This window comes from Platichthys flesus, chromosome 13 (assembly GCF_949316205.1).
Source record: "Platichthys flesus chromosome 13, fPlaFle2.1, whole genome shotgun sequence".
In the NCBI taxonomy this organism is placed as follows: domain Eukaryota; kingdom Metazoa; phylum Chordata; class Actinopteri; order Pleuronectiformes; family Pleuronectidae; genus Platichthys; species Platichthys flesus.
Genome location: NC_084957.1, coordinates 2,486,489 through 2,508,658, shown reverse-complemented (window position 1 = coordinate 2,508,658; position 22,170 = coordinate 2,486,489). Strand labels below are relative to the sequence as shown.

General features: G+C 43.3%; 1 protein-coding gene across 5 annotated transcripts in view; it reads right to left on the bottom strand.

Annotated features, from left to right (window-relative positions):
- Positions 1-1,837: 1,837 nt before the first annotated feature.
- Positions 1,838-22,170, bottom strand: part of LOC133967119 (collagen alpha-3(VI) chain-like) — a 58,339-nt gene continuing 38,006 nt past the window's right edge. For 3 of the 5 annotated variants that reach the window (XM_062402353.1, XM_062402356.1, XM_062402357.1), the window contains 39 exons: positions 16,594-17,205; positions 15,832-16,446; positions 14,956-15,552; positions 14,252-14,857; positions 13,831-14,165; positions 13,312-13,390; positions 13,041-13,186; positions 12,852-12,944; positions 12,663-12,716; positions 12,461-12,532; positions 12,318-12,344; positions 12,178-12,222; positions 11,993-12,046; positions 11,827-11,889; positions 11,413-11,478; positions 11,242-11,295; positions 11,126-11,161; positions 10,964-11,026; positions 10,668-10,730; positions 10,511-10,573; positions 10,178-10,240; positions 9,812-9,862; positions 9,662-9,697; positions 9,504-9,566; positions 9,225-9,287; positions 8,961-8,993; positions 8,816-8,852; positions 8,692-8,703; positions 8,114-8,607; positions 7,916-8,018; positions 7,029-7,733; positions 6,833-6,935; positions 6,698-6,753; positions 6,295-6,555; positions 6,015-6,089; positions 4,848-5,018; positions 3,947-4,012; positions 2,973-3,158; positions 1,838-2,665 (listed from right to left, as the gene is read on the bottom strand). In XM_062402353.1, the coding sequence (XP_062258337.1) occupies positions 2,625-2,665; positions 2,973-3,158; positions 3,947-4,012; positions 4,848-5,018; positions 6,015-6,089; positions 6,295-6,555; positions 6,698-6,753; positions 6,833-6,935; positions 7,029-7,733; positions 7,916-8,018; positions 8,114-8,607; positions 8,692-8,703; positions 8,816-8,852; positions 8,961-8,993; positions 9,225-9,287; positions 9,504-9,566; positions 9,662-9,697; positions 9,812-9,862; positions 10,178-10,240; positions 10,511-10,573; positions 10,668-10,730; positions 10,964-11,026; positions 11,126-11,161; positions 11,242-11,295; positions 11,413-11,478; positions 11,827-11,889; positions 11,993-12,046; positions 12,178-12,222; positions 12,318-12,344; positions 12,461-12,532; positions 12,663-12,716; positions 12,852-12,944; positions 13,041-13,186; positions 13,312-13,390; positions 13,831-14,165; positions 14,252-14,857; positions 14,956-15,552; positions 15,832-16,446; positions 16,594-17,205 (6,362 nt within the window). In that variant the 3' untranslated portion in view covers positions 1,838-2,624. Of the gene's footprint in view, positions 2,666-2,972; positions 3,159-3,946; positions 4,013-4,847; positions 5,019-6,014; positions 6,090-6,294; positions 6,556-6,697; positions 6,754-6,832; positions 6,936-7,028; positions 7,734-7,915; positions 8,019-8,113; positions 8,608-8,691; positions 8,704-8,815; positions 8,853-8,960; positions 8,994-9,224; positions 9,288-9,503; positions 9,567-9,661; positions 9,698-9,811; positions 9,863-10,177; positions 10,241-10,510; positions 10,574-10,667; positions 10,731-10,963; positions 11,027-11,125; positions 11,162-11,241; positions 11,296-11,412; positions 11,479-11,826; positions 11,890-11,992; positions 12,047-12,177; positions 12,223-12,317; positions 12,345-12,460; positions 12,533-12,662; positions 12,717-12,851; positions 12,945-13,040; positions 13,187-13,311; positions 13,391-13,830; positions 14,166-14,251; positions 14,858-14,955; positions 15,553-15,831; positions 16,447-16,593; positions 17,206-18,501; positions 19,102-19,333; positions 19,928-20,020; positions 20,741-22,170 lie in introns of those variants that run through there. The other 2 variants (XM_062402358.1, XM_062402354.1) reach the window with 2 other exon arrangements.

Below are 22,170 nucleotides of genomic sequence, written 5' to 3'. Positions count from 1 at the left end.
TGCACAGGAAGGTTTCCAGTTTGTTCCACACTAACATGGTGTTGGCTCCCGGACCAGTGATGACAGCAGCAGTTGGTGATTCACTGTATCAGCTTCCTCAAACTTAATCAATTTGAAACAACCGCTCTCAGTGACCAGAGGGACGGGACTGCTGCAGTGATTCAGAGAAAACTGTATTTCTTGAGAAAAGTGAACACCTACGTATTTATCAATTCCAACTAGAAACGGGCCCAGTGCGTTGTGTGGGTTTACGTCAAGTAGATGAAAATGGTAAATGCTCTGTATTTACTGAATATAGTGCTTTTATAATGTAGATGACCACAGATGTAAGAGCTACTGAGCTGAAGTCATTGTTAGCAACCGGACGTGATGGAAATATAACATCACATGGCTTTGAAACAGTCAAACAGCCAAACTCATATACATGAGGAAATATTTGCTTGTACAAACTTTTTTTTACTGGCTTACAACATAATCAAGTGTGTGAAACAACACGGGGAAGAAGAAGAAGAAGAAGAAGAATGCATCCCCCAGCATTTTAAATTCATTGACCAAATATTTAACCTTCTACTCATCAGACGCAGACTAAGCTTTTCAGGGTGTTGATGGATTGTTAGGACACAAATCTTTATGGACGGGTTTTTCTGTAAAATAATATTCTGTAACACAGAAGTCTGAGAATTTAAAGGTTATCAGGACGGTTCAGTTCGATTACCATGTGATTGATTCCCTGAACAGATACTCTCTTGAGATACCACCCCTCGAGTCCTGGACATTTTCTACCTGAAGCCATGGCAGGCTCCTCTCTATGCTGGAGAAGGTTCTCCCATCCAGACCAGCAGCTGAGGTTGGTAATGTGCTGCAGGAAGAGACGAATACAAGCAGCTGGTTCCAGTACCTGCCTCCCTCCCTCCAGCACTGATTCCCAGTACGTCCTGCGCCCCCTGGCTCAGCCAATCCTGAAAGAGCAGCTCCCTGCATCAGTCTCTTATCATTTCCATTTATGCTGCTTCAATTCTATAAAATCCTCATGAAAAAAACATCATAAATTATATCCCTGCCGGGTTTGCCCTTCTTATTAGTTCAGTTTGTCTTAAAATGATCATGTCCTAAGTACAGAAGTTCAGGGGTTGAAAAACCACCACATAGTTGGTCTGTTTACAACAAACTCCTCCTCAACTTGTTTATATCTCATAAATCCAATTTCAAAGCACTTTTTTTTTAGCTTTGTAAGTTTCTGTGGACTCCTCCATCGGCTTGGTGGTGAGTATATAATGAGTGAACTTTCATTTTTCTGTGAACTATTCAAATCTATAGGGTCAGACATGATATATAATATAATAAAGATAACAGAGGGTTCAAATGTTGATGAAGCTTATTTCATTGTTATGTTTCTTTTATCAAGACACGCTGATTTTGTTACCCCAGGAAACTCTTAACATGATCCTAATCCAAATATAACTTGATGTTTGCTTGGGTTTTAATGGTCTCCTCCAAATTATACTTACAATTTTACACAAAGAGCCATTTAAGGTGAACAATTATCCTGTTTTAGTTCACAAAAGTAAGCTTGTTCCAACTAAATGTCAAAAAGGATCAACAACACTATCAGTCAGTCGCATTTTCACTTTAACCAGAGTCAAATTTTGAAGGAACTCAAAATATGTTTGCTATTCAATCTCAAAGCCAGAATCCAATTCTTCCAATTACTGTTTATAAAAAACATTGGACACAATCTTTAACATGTTCCTTGAATTTTTAACCTGATGTCAAACCCTTTATATTCTGTGCTTCTTACCGGATTTAATTCACAACAACAAAGAAAAGAATCAGTTGCTCATGTTTATTAGAAAGTCTAATTCATTTTTATTTCTCCTGTACCCAGATGGAAACACAAACTTCAGGAAAACCACATGAAATCCCCCCCCCCCCCCCCCCCCCAAAAAAAAAAAATAACAGCTTGACAAGTACATTACATTTCTCAATAGCTGGAAAAGTGTGTGTTTAAGGCCGTGGCTCCAGAAGTGCACTTAGTGTTACATGAATGTTTCTAGATCCAAGCAGTTGGTCGCTGTCTTTTTAAATACACACACCCCCACACTGTGGATCTGGTGACTGGGAAAGAGGGGAAGGAGTCATTCAACTGGGATCAAGTGAGTTGGAGAACAATATAAATCAAATAAAGCCTATGTGAGTGTGGAATGTAAAAAAAAAAACACAATATAAAAAAAGATAACTGCACAGAACAACACCGGTCCTGAGAGTAACCAGATTTGTGTTCTTGCTAATCTCTGTCCAAGATATTCATATATGTTTTGAAAAATATGAAAACCAATATGATGTTCCAGAAAAAAACTGAATGAACTCATCTGTAAAAAAACACAACATACTACGTAGCACCAGTCGGTAAAAAAAAAATGAATCATGCAGCAAATCGTGTTGCCTTCCTTCTCGCTGTGAAAAAGACTACTTCAAGAATTTGGTTGTATAAAGTCCATTTGTTTTGGATCCAGTGCAGCCACCATTGCTTTGGTCTTGCATCCATACAGTATGGCCATTGTGGATGGTTCTTCTCAGAATCCCCTTCACAGAGGTAACAGCTGGCCATGTGTGTCACTTTGCTTCTATGTTCTTATTGCAGCGACGACTCCTCGGTTGAGTGGCGCTGAGGACGAGCGGGAGAGAGGAACACGGTCAGTCTCTGATTATTCTCGGTACATTTATTGACTGATTTGGTTCTGTTGTTTGAACTTTTGTCTTTGAACAGTGCAGCAGACATTGGGGCAGTTTATCTGTCTGATCCATGCTGTGTACTTTAAATGCTGCCGTTCACTGACCACAGATGGTACATGGGTGGTCAACTGTAGAATAAGGTTTTTGGGGGATTTTGTTACAGCCCCCGCCCAAAGCTCCATGTCTTATCTAATGTTGGCTTCCTGGAGTTGCTCCTCAGATTTGCAGCGATCACGTACCTGGTTTTCCACAGGCGTTCACACACTGCTCAAAGGTGTCGAAGCGATTCTGGTTTCCGCCGCAGCCTCCGTACCAGAACCGTGCGCAGCTCTGGCTGGCGGCGTCGAAGTGCCACTTCAGGACAAACTTGGCACATGAACCTTCCTCTTTGGAAAGCTGGCAGATGTCTACAGCTGTGGATGCAGCTGGGAGGGGCGGGACAAAGAGCAATCAGTGAGAGAATGAGAATGAAAACACACTACATCAGACGTATCTGAACAATAAGGATGATTAGCAGGAAATGTGTCATGGTCATTATACTTAACATAATGACTAATACTTTGCCAGTGAAATCATCATGATGTGGATGGAAGTTGCTACAAAGTCTTTCATGTTACAGAACAAAGCAGGATTTAGATTATTCCATACTCTTGAGCCCAGCGCTGATGAGGTACTGACACATTTAACTTGAAGTTTCTTCCCCAACAAAAAAACACAAAACACAATAAAGCTTTGAACAAGTCTTTCCATTCATTCTATCGGAGGTTACGACTTGGCTCGCTCCCGGGACAAAAGCAGAACCTTCTCATTTTTCCATGCTTGTCTTTTATACTTGCTCCATCAGTCATTTAGAACATCTGAGGTGGGTGGGGGGGTTTGTAGATGAATACAAAGAACTTGTTGTTTTGCTAAGTGAGCACAGTTTGTGGAAACTGAATTATGCAACACCAATAACTTGCAGCATTGGTCAATATACTGTATGCCCAACATTAGGTTGCGGCTTCAAAAGCTCTGATCCTAATCGTGTTTGAGGGATGTGGATTTTCTGGTTTCAAACGAGACCATTAGGAAATAGTCCGTTTCTCTTTTAGTTTGGCGAGTGTTTGCAAAGCTTGCAGATGTAACCACATCAGAAGTAATGGGAAATTAATGGTCAGAAAATATGCACGTTATTCAAAGTGTATATTCTCAGTGAGTGTGCGTCGTATCTCACCAGGAGCCGGGAGGATCTCCACCTGCTCACTCTGCTGCACCTGGGACTGAGGCTCGGGCTCGGGCTCTGGAGAAACATCAACATGTCAATGTGATTTCAGTGGAAAAGACTTTTACTTTACCAAAAACCAAGAGGAAGGAAGAATTCTCAAAATGGTGTCTAATGTTAAGTTAATACTGATCACTGACATGTGCTTATTACTTCGTGAGGACATAATCCAGATTTCTTATCATATCACTGACAAGTCATAAAATTACTATTTAAGTTCAAGATATAAACATTTTCTCCTGTGAATCGTATATACTCCAAAGACTTGCTATCTCTACATTCTGAACCATTTATATAACCAAAAAATAGAGCGGCACTTAATACAGAAGCTTTTCACAAACAAAGATACTACTTTTTTGATGTAATATTGTCTAAAAGCTTAAATAAATGAAGCTTCTTTTCAGAAGTTACAGACATGTGAGCAGATAAAGAAGTATGTTCCACTCATACTAACCTTGAACATATTATTATATTGTTAGCTAATTGCAGGCTGAAGATAATGCTTGGTTACGGCTGTGAGTCTAGTAGCTCGTTACTCAAGCACGCTAATATCTGCAGCCCACTGTAGGGCAGATAATACTGTTTAATTAATTCTTCACGTTTCTGCCACCCTTTTAAAATATCCCTCTTATCACAGCCACATGTACAAGTGGAGAAAAACAAAGCTTGATGTCCTGCCACGCCTGGTTACGGCTGGTGAGCTGTGACAGTAGCTGCGGTGGAGCCAGTTTAGCAAGCTGTTAGTTTCTACGTTTAGCACGTGGGGCTGAAGCTCAGGATATAATGGTTAGATTTTGCCATCACGCCAGGTGATGGCACATTCCCTCGGCGGGCCTGGCAGCAGGACACTTACCTGACCTCATGCAGTGTTTCAAGCAGAGGGTCTCAGTGTCGAACCTATTCTCATTGCCGCCACAGCCTCCGTACCAGAACTGTGTACAGATCCCGCTCTTTCTGTCAAAGAACCATTTAGCCTGATAGTCTTTGCACGGCACTCCAGGTTCAGAGTCAAGTGAGCATGGGTCTGCAAAAGTCATTCACATTACAACATGCAACAAACAAACAGCAGTGATGGAGGACAGACAGGGGGACAGGACGAGTTTGTGTTAAGATTAAATCTACAACTACATGAGAAACCAGCCGTTATCAACTAACAGATGAATACAAACAGGTCAAAAAAGTCTCAGCGCTGATATGGGTCATTCATCACAGGGGGAAAGAGAAAATGCATTCCACATGGCATTCTACAGAGGGGGTCAGGCTCAAGGTTTTAATAGCACATTGGACACAGCAGAAGATCAAGTCACTTTTACAGGTTAGTTCATTTAGTCATCTGCAAGGCTGTGGGTGTGCTCCAGGTTATTTGCATGAATCAACCCCAGAAATACTGGATTTATATCAAAACTGCAGCTGAGTCCAGTCTTCTAATCCCTTTCTAGTCCCACTGGAGAATCAACGTGCTGCACCCACTCCCCTTTGTCATGAAGACAGCCCTGTATATAACCCTGAGTGAATGGCAGAAGCCTGACCTTCCTGAATGTATAGCCAGTAAACATGTTCTTCGTTATAAGAAGCAGCAGCTGTGTGTATTAATTCCTGCAACAAATGTGTGCACGTCTCCAGTATATCCATCCTCTAACTAAACAAAATGGCCCCGATGTTGTATCCCGAGCTGTCTGGCTTGTCCAAACACATGACGTAAGAAGATCTAGCACAGACCAGGATTCCATGGTTTTGAGTGCGAGCGGTCAGACCTACTTGACGTGTACACCTGAACTGTCTCTGAATCACAGCACAGCACCGTTTGTGTTTGAGTGAAACCATCAGGTTTTATCTATGTGACTAACAAACTGTTGAAGAAAGGAGCCGAACACGACCGATTAAGACTAATCCCCCCCCCGGTGAGTGTAGAGAAACTTACATTTGGACTGAAAGACAACTTATCGTTAGGTATATATCATTATGTACACACACATACGCAAACACACACACACACAATCACAGACGCAGAGTCACTCACCAGTTTCCGGTTTGTCCAGAGGTTTGGTCTTTACAGTGCGGGTTCCTTGGCTGGTCGGCTTATGCTCTTCTGTTTCTGTCAAAAGGAAACTCCCAATTAGGAGGCAGCTATAAGAAGGCATCACTATATTCAAATGTAAACAATGATAACAAGAATTATTTTAATAGAACCGAACAGGAGTGCAAAAAAGAGTGAGAGGATATTTAGGGGTAAAAATAATTATGCTGGATTTTTCTACATGCAGTTTTTAAAGCATGTGTGTGTGTGTGTGTGAACTCACTGGTAGTGATGATGCCTTTGCGGGTGGAGACCACTTGTCCCTCTGCAGTGTGGGCAGTGACCACAGCGTGATATGTCTGAGCGCTTTGCAGGTTGTCCACAGAGAGCTCAGCACCAGACACGTTGGTCTTCAGCACGAGGACGTGGTCGGACAAACGCGTCACCACCACCTCAAAGTAGACGAAGAGTTTGGGGTCCGGGCTGCTCCAACGCAGCTTCAAGCTGCTGGAGGTGACGTTGGAGACGTGCAGCTCATCTGCATCTGAGATTGTGAGAGAGAGACACAAAGCTGCTGTGTGAAATAAGCGTGACAAACCTACAACTCCTGTCGGTGAAGAAAACAGAAACAACTGGTACAAATCAAACCTTCTGCATCCAGAAATCTTTTTGGACCATAATATTACCTTTGTGCTTCCTTGGATGAACTGCTTGATGATTTTCATGATGTTTCTGGTGCTTCCTGTAAATGAACCAGTGTAAAGTGATGAAACAATCAAAGTTGTCAAGAGATGAACAGTGAACAGGGACGGGGAACTTACTCATGTTGCTGTGATGAAGTGAAGGGGTTCTTCAGGGGCTGGTCACTCTGGAACCACTTGCAGTTTTTGGAGACTTCGGGGGACATGTAGAACGCATTTTCAACTGGAAGGCAAAGCAGCAACAAACAGAGTCTCACTCACAGGGACTTGAACACAGGATAGACTTGAGTGACGTTGATGTTTGTCTTGCACTTACTGCTGATGTACTTTGGCAGCAGTTGGCTAAAGGTCTGAATGTGTTTGTCATAAAACTGTGAAAGGCTGTCCAGCCTCTTGAAGAAGACATCCGACGGCTCACTGGCCATGCGGGACAACACCCGGTTGTCTCCAGCACTCAGCTGCCCTCCCACACCCAGGATGACCAGGAAGAAGCCTCTGCACTTGACCTCGGTGGCGATGCGCACCAGTTGCTGCTCGTCTTCCTCAACGCTTCCTGTCACAAAGAGGAACAGCACTCTCCTGTCCCGTTGGAGAGGTGCCTTGTCAAACACCTGCTCCACTGTGGATTCGATGGCAGCTGCCAGGGCCCTGCCACCCTCGAGCTGCGGTGTCTTCTCCATCAGGAACGTGACGATGTCTCGAGCTGAACTGTGCTCAGTCAAGCCGATATCCACATGGATGGGAAGGCCGGTTTTGTTCTGGATGAACTCGTAAGGCGCCTGCTGGATCACAGACACTCTGGCTTGGTGAACAGCTGATGTGGGATTGGAAGACACCTCTAGGTGTTCTACGATGTGCGCGATGTAGCGTTTGATCTCAGTGAAGACTGCTGGATAGGTGGAGTCAGAGCTATCCAGGACGAAGGCCATGTCGATGTCCACGTCTGTGGTGGAAGACCTCCGATCTCGGCCGGTTGTCAATGGGGGCACGTAGTCACACATTTGGTCCGGAGAGCAGAAGTCTAACAACGAAAGTTATGTGATTATTCACGTTCCCAAAAGTAAAACTCTGTTCATTATGATTTTTTTAATGGGACAAATAAATGAATGAATAATTCCGACTATCCCCAAGTCTTCCTGAAGATATGGTTGGAGATCAGAAAACATAGTGTAAAATATAAGTGTAGAAATGCAGAGCTCTTACCAAAGCAGACATGGCAGCTCATAACCTTTTGGATGACTGCATTGTACTGTGCACTTCCAGGAGTGGGGAGCACAATCACCTGGGCCAGGGCTGTGCTATTGACCTGTTGTGCAAAAAGAAGCAGAAAATACACAATTACATTTCTTCTTTCTCTGGTTCACACACTGGATCCCTGAGAAGTTGTTCGTGGATTCGTACCTGCAGCGCTCTGCTGAGGGCTCTTTCCTCACGGCTGACCAAGAACAGAGTGGCGATTCCAGCATCATGCAGGCGGAGAGCCGCATTAGTAACTCCTTGTACCTGACTGAGGGCCCCACCGACAAAGAAGACAGCCACCTTCCTCATGAGGAAGCCGCTGCGCACCCTCTTGAAGGTGTTCTGGGCCACAAAGCTCATGGCCGACGGCAGGTTGCGCTCCTTGTTGGTCTGCAGGGTCTGAAGTCCCTCGATGCGTTGGACCAGCGCACGCTTCTTCATCGCGTCGGCGAACCGAACCTCGGTGGTGACTTCGCTGTTGTACAAGGTCAAAGCGACGCGGGCCCCTCTCGGGCAGTTGCTCTCAGAGATGGTGATGTTCCGGACCAGGTTCAGGACCGCGTCCCGCATGTTGTTGAAAGCTCTGCGGTCGACATTCTGAGAGGCGTCCAGGGAGATGGCCAGCTCAGTGGGGTAGAGCGGGCATTCCAGCTGACCTGATGGTGAACAACACACATAACAGTGAATACAGCACACCCACAGCAACTGTGTTAATTTGAATTGAACTGTTGTGTACTCACCATAACAGCAAGCTGTAAGAGAAAAATAAACAAGAGTATTAAGACATTTGTGCAGCACAACACACAAGAACATTATTTACTTTGAATACTGTGGAGCGTCATGGTTGATAGTTGTGATACTCACGACAGTTGTCTCTAATCTTCTTCACCAGGTCACATTGCTGAAGGGACAGAAGCAAATGGAAACAAATGTTAAAAGATGTTGACGCCAGAAATAAATATTATTCTTTTCATTCAATCAAATAATAGAAAATAAAAAAGACACTTACCACAACCCCTGGTCCTCTCGGCCCTTTCTGACCCTGTTGGAGACAAAAACTATTGAATATGTCCAGACTAACAACCAGTGCCATGCAAGACATCCTTTCCACGGCTTATTTAACTTAACATGATTACATTTAGCAGTGTATATCACATCATAAGTTTCAAATCCACATACGTAAAAAGACATAATTAAGAAGAGGTGTTGCAAATCAGAGATATTCACTTTCTCTATCATTTCATCTTACAACATAAAGTGCTTAGTTGCTTACATATGGCCCAGAATATCCGACCTCTCCTTTCTGTCCAGCTGAACCGATGTTCCCAGAGACACCCTGGGAAGAATTAAAAGGGAAAGAATATAATTCACTTTGAAACTCTGCCATCTGCCAATACTTAAGAAAAAGAGTTTGAAGTCTCTTCCTAGACGTTACAACATTAACGAGCATGCTAATGCAGCTCGTTCACGTAACACACTGCACGTGTCCAGTGATGCACCACAGTAAGTACTGAGGAATACATAGCATGGTCATGTTTACAGAATCCCTTACCCTCTGTCCACGGTTTCCTTTGGGTCCAGGTCCACCTTCAGGGCCAATGTCACCAGCTGCTCCCTACATAAATGTATAGAAGTAAAGTGAATGAAATCAAATGAATAACTGACATCAAATGACGGGTCCAAAGCCCAGTGTGGGATTTCTTTAGTTACCTTGATTCCGGGGAATCCAGGGAAGCCTTCATCACCCTATAGATGCATAGGAACATTGGGTGTTAAGTGAAAAAAGTGAATTATTGATAATCCTGAGAAGGTAATTTAACTTCTTGATCACCACATTACAAAGTGTAGTATTTCACTTGCCTTTCTTCCTTTGGGCCCTGCGACACCAAATCCATCTCTACCATCTTCACCCTACAAGGAGAACAGTATCTTCACTATTCCACCTTTCTCTGTACAGATTTTATAAATTCGACTGCAATTCACTATTCTAATGAAAGAGAAACAGGAGCAACAGACACACAACAAAAACACACCACGTTCAGTCACGGCCATAAAGGCCACAGTAAGAAAATTGCTTCTAAGAGTATCTCTTATTGTTTGACTAATAATTATCTCCTCTATTATAAAGACATTTGGTTAATTAAGCCAAGTACTTCTTATACTTTTGATTTTTATGTTTAGATTTCATTGGTTTTGCATATACAGAAGATGAAGGTTCATCCTTACAGCTTCACCCCGGGGGCCAAGAGGTCCAATGATCCCCTTTGGTCCTGTATCTCCTGGCTCTCCCTACAGAGGCACAGAGATGGCAAGATACAAAACAATGGAACAGAGACAAACAGATTGTGTATTATTTCTTTGAGCCGTCAGGTCAGTTGCTGTAGATTTAATTAAACTGTCATGGGTTTTTTGTTTCTTCAGCAAAAAGGGCTGTGGTGTTTTCTTATAGTGCTTTAATGTTTGCTCAGTCGACACATGTGTGTTCAGTAACGTGAGAGAGCCTGTCCTCGTCAAGTGTGTTTAGAAATGAACCAGAGAACATAAGCCACACGAAATTACCTTACGACCAAGAAATCCTCTCCTGCCCTTGTCCCCAACAGGACCTGGGATACCACCAGGACCCTAGAAAAAAATCATCCAGACATTAGAGTCCTGTTTACTGTGTTACAGACAGAGCTGAATGTTATATTTCATAGAATGGACCAGGTTAACTCACCCTGGGACCAGGGTTTCCATCTTCTCCTCTGGGTCCTGGGGCACCATTCGGTCCAGAAGGACCCTTGAACAAAGACAAAACCAGACATGGATGAAGCACTACTCTTCTTTCAGATTAAATCTCAAATTCAACCCCTGAGTGAAGAATGGACACAGATTTATAGATTGTTAAATACTACACAATTCAGTGAAAAACGATTTGTCATATTGCCAATGCTGCAGATTTGCAGGGATGTGTTGGATGTATTTGTTGACTGAATAATCAGCTAAAAATAGTGTGAAAATGTATTGACTTACCCTGGATCCTCCGATGCCGGCCTCTCCCTGCACACCATTGACTCCGGGTATTCCAGGCGGTCCCTTTAATGACATGCGAGCAACACAATGTTCCAGTTACTGTCACACAAAGTCAGAGCAATAAGTATCATATAATGTATGTTGCCAGAGGAAGGCTCTTACAGGCTGTCCAGGTGAGCCTCTCCTGCCATCAGCTCCCTAATGAAGGAGGAATGGAATTAAATCTTAGTTTTAAAAACAAATACAGAAATGGTAGATGAAGATTTCAAATTCTTTACCCGTCGTCCGAGTTCACCAGGGCCTCCCTTCTTTCCATCCTGACCAGCATCTCCCTGGAGTTTTGGAAGATATATCCCAGAAAAACAGACCCATACACAAACAACAATGAAATATTGAACTGGAAAAACTTCGGGAAGTATAATGTTGAAAATACACAATGTGGACATTACCGTTGGTCCAGCATCACCGGGGTCTCCTTTCGGTCCTGCTTGGTTGTTGTCTTGTCCACTTGTGCCCTATTAGACAGATATCATATTTCAGCTTCAGATACACATAAACACCCGAAAAGAAAACTGACCAGGAACATGTCCTCATGCAAACTGTACAGGAGAGAAAGGAGGGAGGGTCACACCAATCACATTCTGATGATCAGACACAGACCAGCTTCACATCTGGCCGCTGTGCAGCTCAATCTCAGACTCAAGTAAGTTATAACTTACTACTTTATGCATTAAACATTAACAACCATACAAATATTGTAACATTACTCCATAATTAATCTACATCACTTTAATTATCCATGTGTAAGTCAATTTGTCAACAGTTAAATATCTCTTTGGACAGTAATGGTCTATAATACTCACAGGGTCTCCTCTGATTCCCTCCTCCCCTCGGTCTCCCCCTTGTCCTTTGGCACCTTTGGGACCCTAGAAACAATAAATATGTTTAATGAGAATTGCTCAGCACAATCGACATGACATAAAGATTTGATGGGAAAATGTGAAACTTAAATTGCATCCAGACACTCACTCTTCTCCCCGGGTTTCCTCTGTCTCCTCCCGGTCCAGCGACTCCACTTTTGCCCTGAAACCGTTCAGAAGACGCCACATGAAGACATGGTGGAACTTCAATTTCCACACGACTGATTATGATTCTATATGATATAATATATAAATAACTGACAAAATGACAAGATCTTATCAGTACACACTCACCTCCTCTCCATTAATGCCATCGAGTCCAATTTCTCCAAATTCACCCTGAAAAATAAGAGCAGTTGTTTGTTTGATCAGTGTCTGGATATTTATTTGGCGGTTTTAGGTCTTGGTGAAGACTTACAAAGAAAAGCACTCACCTTTTCTCCTGAGTACCCACGAGAACCCTAGACAGAACAAAACAATAGCGATTACACACCATAGCACACATATATATATAAAGCTATATTCCTAAATTACGATAACAAATCTTGAATTTTAAATTCCATATCAAAGCCTTTACCTTGACTCCTCTCTGCCCAGGGCATCCCTGGAAACCCTGTGTTCCGTTCACACCAGGAGGACCTCTCTCTCCCTGTCATTAGAGACACAATAAGATTATTAATGGAAATCTGAAGGAGTGCAAAGAAGTGAGCAACAAAACACACAAAGTTGTCATTGTTGAGTGTGCTCTTAAAGGCAAAGGTGTTAGGATTTAAACTTACAGGTCCACCCTCATCTCCGGGATGTCCTTGGCCTCCTCCTGACCCCGGACTGCCCTGAAAGACAAATAACAAAAATATAAGCTTGTGATGAATACATTAAAATCATTGCTAGTATAATTAAGTTAAAAAAAAAAAACGTTGTATTTGTGTATATAAATATAGATTTTTTAAGTCTGGTAACATAGCTACCTTCGTCCCTGACTGTCCGACGCCTCCTCGGTCTCCTCTGGTGCCAGTGCATTTGCAAGCAACACCACAACACTGTCTTTCAGCAATATTGTCCTAGGCAGCAAGATAAGACAAATATTAAGTCATTTTTTCGGTATAAAGATAAAGCACTATACACTAAAGCCCTGGATGTGACTATTAAGCACTCACCAGTTCCTCCCTGAGCTCATACTCCAAGTCCATGATATTGAGACGTAAGGGTCTGGTGTACCTGAAGCCACGCCCGTATTCTAACAGCACAGCCTCCTCAAATTTGGCCACCCGCTCAAGCCCGACCAGAATGAAACTGTTCACTCCTGTTCAGCGTTGGAGGAACAGTATTATTCTACAAATTAACCTCCAAATGTGATATTAATAAATCATTTCTCAGAGGTTTAATGATAGTTTATCAAGCACAATTATAAAAGAATCATCTTTTTACCTGATTGCTGAAGCTGGTCAACTCGCTTTTTCATTTCAGCATATGGGGCGTCAAGACCATCAGTCAGATGTATGACAACCTTCAGGGAGAAGCACAATTCAGTTTTCACATTTATTCAGTCAATTAAGTGCATTGACTCTAATCCTGAACTGATTCCGTTCATGTTTAATGTTGATTCAATTATGCATCTGACCTATAAACTGGGGCTGTAAACTTCTAAAACAAACAACTTTTTCAATGATAATTTGACTTCTGAAATCAGAACTCAACCACGAGTGAATAAGTACATCTTCCTCCATTTTGCTAGAAAGTCAGCAAAACCCACGTGTAGAGCTCAGCTGTCAAAAACATGAGCAGCAATGTAACACTATGTTGAGGTTGAAAAAAACAGTGGAGGGAAGGACGGTATCGGCTTTATTCTGTCTGATACCAAACTTTTAACATTTTGAATCGTTCAAGCTATGGAAGGAATGGCCCAGATTCTGAAATGTCTTCAGTATATTAAATTCAGTAACCAACCTTGACAACATCGTCCTGTCTGGTGTTGAATCTGTTGGTGTAAGCTGAGATGGTCTTGCCATTGAGGAGGAAGGGGCCACGACTCTGCAGCGCTTTGAAGGCCACAACAAGCTCTTTAGCATTGTTGGTGAAATCGAGCTGGACGGGCTCGGAGGCAGCGTCCACGGCCAGCATGCCCACTTGCACAGAGGGAATCTGCCCGGATGAGCAGCTAATCCTTTCCATTTGGGAAATCGTGTTTAGAATGAATTCCATCTTCTTCTGGAGATTAGTCTGAGCACTGAAGATGTTCCGGGCAGAAACATCGAAGCCCACCAGTACCTCCACATTGCAGGCTGTAAAACAAACATGGATTTAGTCTGGAAAACTGAAACGTCACTGTTATTTTGTAAATTGTATTAGCGTAAAATAAGATAATTACTTTTAGGACCGTCTTGCACCCCAACACACAGCTTCCCCTTCACTTCATCATCAAGTGTCTCCAGGATTTGCTCATTGAGCTCTGAAAGCTCTAGAAAGGTGCTTGCTCGAGCCACAGTAGAAGACTCGCTTGCTATTTTTTCTAGTTCATCCTCAATGTCACCCACTCCTACGGCAAACACTCTCACACCTTTTTTCTTCAGACCGAGAGCTGCTGTTCTGCCGTCATCTGCTGAGCGTCCTCCAGTCACAAGCATTAGAATCTGAGCAATGCCCTCGTCCTTTCTACTTCCCTTTTCCCTGGTAAAGTGAACATCTTCAACATGGCGAATGGCTGCCCCAGTGTTGATTTTGCGTCCACCTTTGTACTCTGCTCGTTCAATGGCATCCAGAACGTCTTGCCTGTTCTTGTATGTGTTGAGGTAAAAGACGTCGGTCACATCTGCCGCGTAATGTGCCAGTCCAATCCGCAGGTCATCTCTATCAGTGTAGAACAGGTCAATTAGGTTGATGACAAAATTCATCACTTCTTTGAAGTTTTCCCGGCCCAGGTTGATGGAGCCATCCACTAAAAAGACGATATCAGCCTTCTTAGCTTGAGGCAGCTCTGTTGCCACAAGGAGAAAGATGAGGTTAAAAACAATTCAGTACATGTGATTCCTGATCACAAATATATACGTTTCTGAAGTATTTTGCTCAACTTACCTGGATATTCGTATGGGGGTGGTTCCACAGGCATTGTCCCACTCAGCCTGGCAATAAACCTTTCCCTGATTGCAGACAGACCTGGGAAATTAGGGACCTGAAGGACATCTTCTGAGCTGGTGGCAATTTGGCCTAGCTGTCTTGTGTCAGCACCTGCAGCTCCAACACCGATGCAGTTTACCCGGCGGCCCTTAAGCAGAGGTCCATACATACTAACATCTTGGGGAGAACGTCCACCAGTGAGAACCACAAGATGCTGGGAAGCCTCAGACAGACGAACACCAGCAGAGGGTTTTAACTCATTCTCCATGACATATTTAATGGCATCAGCCAGGTCTGATGACCGGCCACCCATCTGGCGAAGTCTTTTGATGGCAGAAATAACAGCTGGCTTGTTGTTGTGTGAGTTAAGTGAAAACTCGGATTTCACTTTGTCCGCATACTGGACAACAGACACTCGAACTTGATCAGGCTGCACATCGAGTTGTTGAACAATGTTGAGGATGAAGTCCCGGATGTGAGCAATGCCATTACCACCAGTATTGTCTGAGCCATCAATAAGGAAGATAATATCCTTCTTCCCAAGATCTAGGGAAACTGTAATGAAAACAGAGCAAACGATTTCCAAGCATATTAGCAAAATAATAAAGCATTAAAGAATATCAAATTACACCAATATAACAGAACTCTAGAAGCTTCAGGGCTTTGCAGACGTTAGGAATGTTACTCCTGCAATGCCAGTGTAACATGAGACTTTTCTCAGCTAAATGGCAAATGCAAAACAAATCATGCAACAAATGCTATAATTGAAATAACCAATCATCACTTCAAAGTCATTGTAAAGCTTTAACATGAGAGATAAGGAGTTTTTCTTACCCTCCGTGGGGGGTTCATAAGTTATGATATCATCTGTGGATATTGTTTTCACAGAGTCAATGAGCCGGGTCTCCACTCTCGGAAGCTGCTGGAAACTGTCAACTGTAAATACAAGTTCGGGCTTCAGGGAAATCTGTCTCAGTTCATCTGGGTCTGCGTTCCTTGAACCAATGGCAAGAGGAGCAACATGGCTTCTCTTAAGCTGGTCAGCTGAGGTGGACACATCATCTGATGACTTGCCACCAGTAACTAGAATGAGGAACTGAGGAACACCCTCTTCAATGCGGCTTCCTGCTGACCTCTGGTAGATGCGTCTGGAGACCCACCCAAGAGCATGTCCTGTGTTTAGGCGGTTTCCACCTCTGCTTTGAAGCCTCGACACAGCCTGGCGTAGCTCTTGTTTGGTGGAGTGTTCATTCAGAAGAAATTCGGACACTGGCTCTTCAGCGTACTGAACCACAGAAACTCTAACTTTATCCAATCCAACATCCAGCTTCTCCGTAACTCTTCTTATCATGTCCCGGATTGCAGGGAACTCGCTACGTCCAGCTGTCGTCCCGTCAATGAGAAATACAACATCCCTCTTCACTCCTTGTGCGGGTGCTGGTGTCACCGCTGTTCAAAAATATGGTATTCAAAAGAAAATTGCATTAGTGGTAACTTAAAAGTTCCTGACAGAAATATACACTATGACTGAAATACAGTTGAAAGTGGTGTACGTGAGAATGTTTATTTCTGGACATGATTGAATTGAGTAATTACATGTATAGGTTGGATATACTGGACGCAGCGTGGCAATGTCATCGTTTGACATCTCCGTGAGAGTGGTGATTAAGTTTTCTCGGACTGTGTCGAGGCTAGGGAGGTCATCTACAGTAAAGGCAAAGTTAGGCACATACGACACAACCCGCAGCTCTGTAAGGTCAACATCCCTGGTCCCAATGCTGAAGGGAAGAACTCTCGACTGTTTGAGGGTAGTCGCTGAACGGTTAATGTCATCAGTGGATGGCCCACTGGAGACGACGATTACAAACTGTGGTACACCCTCTTGCTTCCTGCTCCCACGGGCTGCTGTAAGAACATCCTGATTGATAAACTGCAAGCCCTGACCCAGGTTACGTTGTCTTCCTCCTCGTTGCCTCATTTGCCTTACAGCATTCAAAACGCCTTCTTTGGTTGTATGCGAGTTCAGATACATATCAGCCTGAGCTGAGTCACCGTACTGAATGACACCGATCCGGATCTTATTCTCGCCCACATTGAGACTCTCCACGACCCTGCGGATGAACTCCTGAATGACAGGAAAGTCCCGTCCAACACCATCAGATCCATCAACGAGGAATATGATGTCCTTCCGGGGCCCCTGCGACTCAGCTGAAACGGACAGAGAAAATATAATCTTATTTTCCGTTAAAAAACTGATCAGAAATTTGAATACCGCCTGATGATTTCTTCCGACACAAAGTATGTTGTATGCCTTATTCGTGTAATCCGATGCATACATTTACCAGTTAACAAGCCAGTGCAACATGATAATATTTCTCACCTTAATTGGAAAATGCTGAAATATTTAGAGGATGAACAACACAATTGGGGACAATTAGTGCTAAACACTGCTGCTGTGCATGCCATGATTACCTAACTTCCATTTTCCCCTATTTGGAAAAACCTGAATTTGTTTATCTTTAAAAAGTATTGAAGATTGATGTTACTCCAAGATAAATTATTATTGTTATTCTACATTGTGTGAATGAGCAAGACATGTTTTAAAACCACAACCTTCTCCAAAGTCTACACTGGCTCCAATGACGTTGCATCTGCGGCCCTTAAGTTTAAACATTAATATAGAATGTGAATTTATGATCAAACCAGATAGCTGATGGAATCTCAAACAAAATACTGCTTCTGCTGAATTAAAATATTAAGAACACTTCTCCGGGCATCAGCAGAAAACACAAGAAAAAATTTGATTAAGATGGAAGCACTCAGTACTATTTAAAATACAAAACATTTGATGACATTCCAAAATGTTGGATAACAGTTGCACACCTTGTATTTGAAGCCCAAGTTTTTAAATCTGGTATGTCGTTCTCCATTGATTTCAGTTGTTTGTTTGCTAACAACATAGTTCACAGTTTTTATAATACAAAAATGTATTAGCACGTTGTAAGATTGATGACAATATTATCTTTATATAAGCAATTTAAGAAAGGCTCATTCATTTGTACATCACTTTTCTGGACAAGAGTTCATTTTCTCCCTATTATGAATGAAATAAACTTGTTTATGGAGCTATCAGTAATTGTAATTTGGTGCATCATTCAACTATAGAAACATTCAAACTCAAAAAAATGAAAGATAATTCCAAGTTGCTTGAGTATACAGAGACAGGCCTTATGACAATGCTGGCAGAAAAGGACATGATTAATATAAGATGACTCTTTACTAAAACCATGTACTCAGTGTTTTGAAAAAAATTAATAAAGGAAGAAACAAGAAAAGTTAAAGAAGTATGAAAAAAAACCATGATGAGAGGGATCAAAAGTTAGACATTGATAAAATGAATGATCAGAAAAAGAAGATAATTTGCAACATATGGTGATGATGACGTGGAATCAAGAGTATTGGACAGTCTCACTGTTGAATACCAAGTTAACAGAGTTAACATACCAAGTACAGTTGGTGACTCTGGGGTGACGTCAATAACCACTTCCTCTACAGAGGACTGAAGCTGCTGTTGGACACTGGGAAGGTCAGTGAATTCAGAAACAGACAGAGCATAACTTGGATTGTGGACTATCTTCAGTAGTTCTGTGCTATCAGAGCTCCTGGTTCCAATGGCAAAGATCAAGACACCCATCTTTTTCAGAGCAGAGGCTGGTGCATCAACACTGTCAAAAGACCTTCCACCACTCAGCAATATTAGCACCTGTGGAACTCCTTCCAGGCGCCTGCTTCCTGCAGAGGCTGTGAAGACATTATCCCTCAAATACTGGAGGGCTGCTCCAGAGTTGAGGGGTCTTCCACCTTTGTGTTTCAAACCTCTGAGGGTGTCAAAGATCTCGCCCTTTGTCCTGTATGTGTTCAGATAGAACTGGACGGCTGGATCTCTGCTGTACTGAACCACTGAGACACGGTCTTTGTTGTCATCCACACTGAGTGTCTCTACTACTCTTTGGACAAAGTCTCTCATAGCAGGGAATCCAGTTCTAGTACCATCAGATCCGTCCAACAAGAACACAAAATCTCTTCCCTTTGGCTGTTTCTCCACTATGGAACATCAGAAATGGGACATGTTAAGGTCATATCGTAATTAGGTTTCCGTTTGAAAGTCTACCCATGAAAGCTATCCTGAACTTTTAGGACTGACTCTGTCAAAGTTTGCACAACTGTCTTATCAAAGTGGCACTGGCTGACCTTGAGTAAATAAAATGCACTCATACATGGTTTGATTTGTCTCTTACACTGATCTTGGAATGTAAAATGTGGCCAAATTTCTTACCGGTTACTGCTGGTGTCACGGGCGTGGCCCTCACTAGCACTGTGCTCATTACAGAGAAGAGCTGTTCTTGGACACTGGGGAAATCAGTGAACTCAGTCACTGATAGAGCGAGACTAGGGTCAGAGGATATCTTCTGCAGCTCATTAATGTCAGAGCTGCTTGTTCCAATGCCAATTACAAAGACACCCTGCTGTTTGAGAGCAGAGGCTGGGGTATCTACATTGTCAAAAGACTTTCCACCATTTAGCAGGATCAACATTTGTGGAACACCTTGCTGGCGCCTACTGCCAGAGGAGCTTGTAAACACATTGTCCCTGACGTACTGGAGGGCTGCCCCGGTGTTGAGGGGCCTGCCTCCTCTGTATCTCAGCCCCCTGACCGAATCCACAATATCCTCTCTCGTGGTGTATGTGTTCAGATAGAAATGGACCTCTGCATCTCTGCTGTACTGGACCACAGAGACACGGTCTTTGTTTTCTCCCACATTCAGTTTCTCCACCACTCTCTCAACAAAATCACGCATGGCAGGGAAGCCATTCCTTGTGCCATCAGAACCATCCAGAAGGAATACGATATCCTTTTTGGCGGTCTCAACTGAGAACAGAGAGAACGGGAAAAAATTTAAACTTTGCAAGGTTAGACAATTCAGGTAGCCCTTCAGGCAAGAGGCTGTGCTAGTTAACATACCAAGTACAGTTGGTTCTAATGGGGTGACGTCAATAACCACATCCTCCACAGAGGATTGAAGCTGCTGTTGGACACTGGGAAGGTCAGTGAATTCAGGCACAGACAGAGCGTAACTTGGATCTTGGGCTATCTTCCGCAGTTCTGTGCTATCAGAGCTCCTGGTTCCAATGGCAAAGATCAAGACACCCATCTTTTTCAGAGCAGAGGCTGGTGCATCAACACTGTCAAAAGACCTTCCACCACTCAGCAATATTAGCACCTGTGGAACTCCTTCCAGGCGCCTGCTTCCTGCAGAGGCTGTGAAGACATTATCCCTCAAATACTGGAGGGCTGCTCCAGTGTTGAGGGGTCTTCCACCTTTGTGTTTCAAACCTCTGAGGGTGTCAAAGATCTCGCCCTTTGTCCTGTATGTGTTCAGATAGAACTGGACGGCTGGATCTGTGCTGTACTGAACCACTGAGACACGGTCTTTGTTGTCATCCACACTGAGTGTCTCTACTACTCTTTGGACAAAGTCTCTCATAGCTGGGAATACAATTCTAGTACCATCAGATCCGTCCAGCAAGAACACAAAATCTCTTCCCTTTGGCTGTTTCTCAACTATGGAACATAGGAAATGGGACATGTTAAGGTCATAGCGTAATTAGATTTCCGTTTGAAAGTCTACCAATGAAAGCTAACCTCAACTTTTAGGACTGATTCTGTCTAAGTTTGCACAACTGTCTTATCAAAGTGGCACTGGCTGACCTTAAGTAAATGAAATGCACTCATACATGGTTCAATTTGCCTCCTACACTGATCTTGGAATGTAAAATGTGGACAAATTTCTTACCGGTTACTCCTGGTTTTACGGGAGTGGCCCTCACTAGCACTGTGCTCATTACAGAGGAGAGCTTTTCTTGGACACTGGGGAGCTCAGTGAACTCAGTCACTGATAGAGCGAGAGTAGGGTCAGAGGATATCTTCTGCAGCTCATTAATGTCAGAGCTGCTTGTTCCAATTCCAATTACAAAGACACCCTGCTGTTTGAGAGCAGAGGCTGGGGTATCTACATTGTCATAAGACCTTCCACCATTTAACAGGATCATCATTTGTGGAACACCTTGCTGGTGCCTACTCCCAGAGGAGCTTGTAAACACGTTGTCCCTGACGTACTGGAGGGCTGCCCCGGTGTTGAGGGGTCTGCCTCCTCTGTATCTCAACCCCCTGACCGAATCCACAATATCCTCTCTCTTGGTGTATGTGTTCAGATAGAAATGGACCTCTGCATCTCTGCTGTACTGGACCACAGAGACACGGTCTTTGTTTTCTCCTACATTCAGTTTCTCCACCACTCTCTCAACAAAATCACGCATGGCAGGGAAGCCATTCCTTGTGCCATCAGAACCATCCAGAAGGAAAACGATATCCTTTTTGGAACTGTCAACTGAGAACAGATAGAACAGGAACAAATTTAAAACTTTGCAAGGTTAAACAAGTCAGGTAGCCCTTCAGGCAAGAGGCTGTGCTGGTTAACATACCAAGTACAGTTGGTGACTCTGGGGTGACGTCAATAACCACTTCCTCCACAGAGGACTGAAGCTGCTGTTGGACACTGGGAAGGTCAGTGAATTCAGGCACAGACAGAGCGTAACTTGGATCGTGGACTATCTTCCGCAGTTCTGTGTTATTAGAGCTCCTGGTTCCAATAGCAAAGATCAAGATACCCATCTTTTTCAGAGCAAAGGCTGGTGCATCAACACGGTCAAAAGACCTTCCACCACTTAGCAATATTAGCACCTGTGGAACTCCTTCCAGGCGCCTGCTTCCTGCAGAGGCTGTGAAGACATTATCCCTCAAATACTGGAGGGCTGCTCCAGTGTTGAGGGGTCTTCCACCTTTGTGTTTCAAACCTCTGAGGGTGTCAAAGATCTCACCCTTTGTCCTGTATGTGTTCAGATAGAACTGGACGGCTGGATCTCTGCTGTACTGAACCACTGAGACACGGTCTTTGTTGTCATCCACACTGAGTGTCTCTACTACTCTTTGGATAAAGTCTCTCATAGCTGGGAATCCAGTTCTAGTACCATCAGATCCGTCCAACAAGAACACAAAATCTCTTCCCTTTGGCTGTTTCTCCACTATGGAACATCAGAAAAGGGACATGTTAA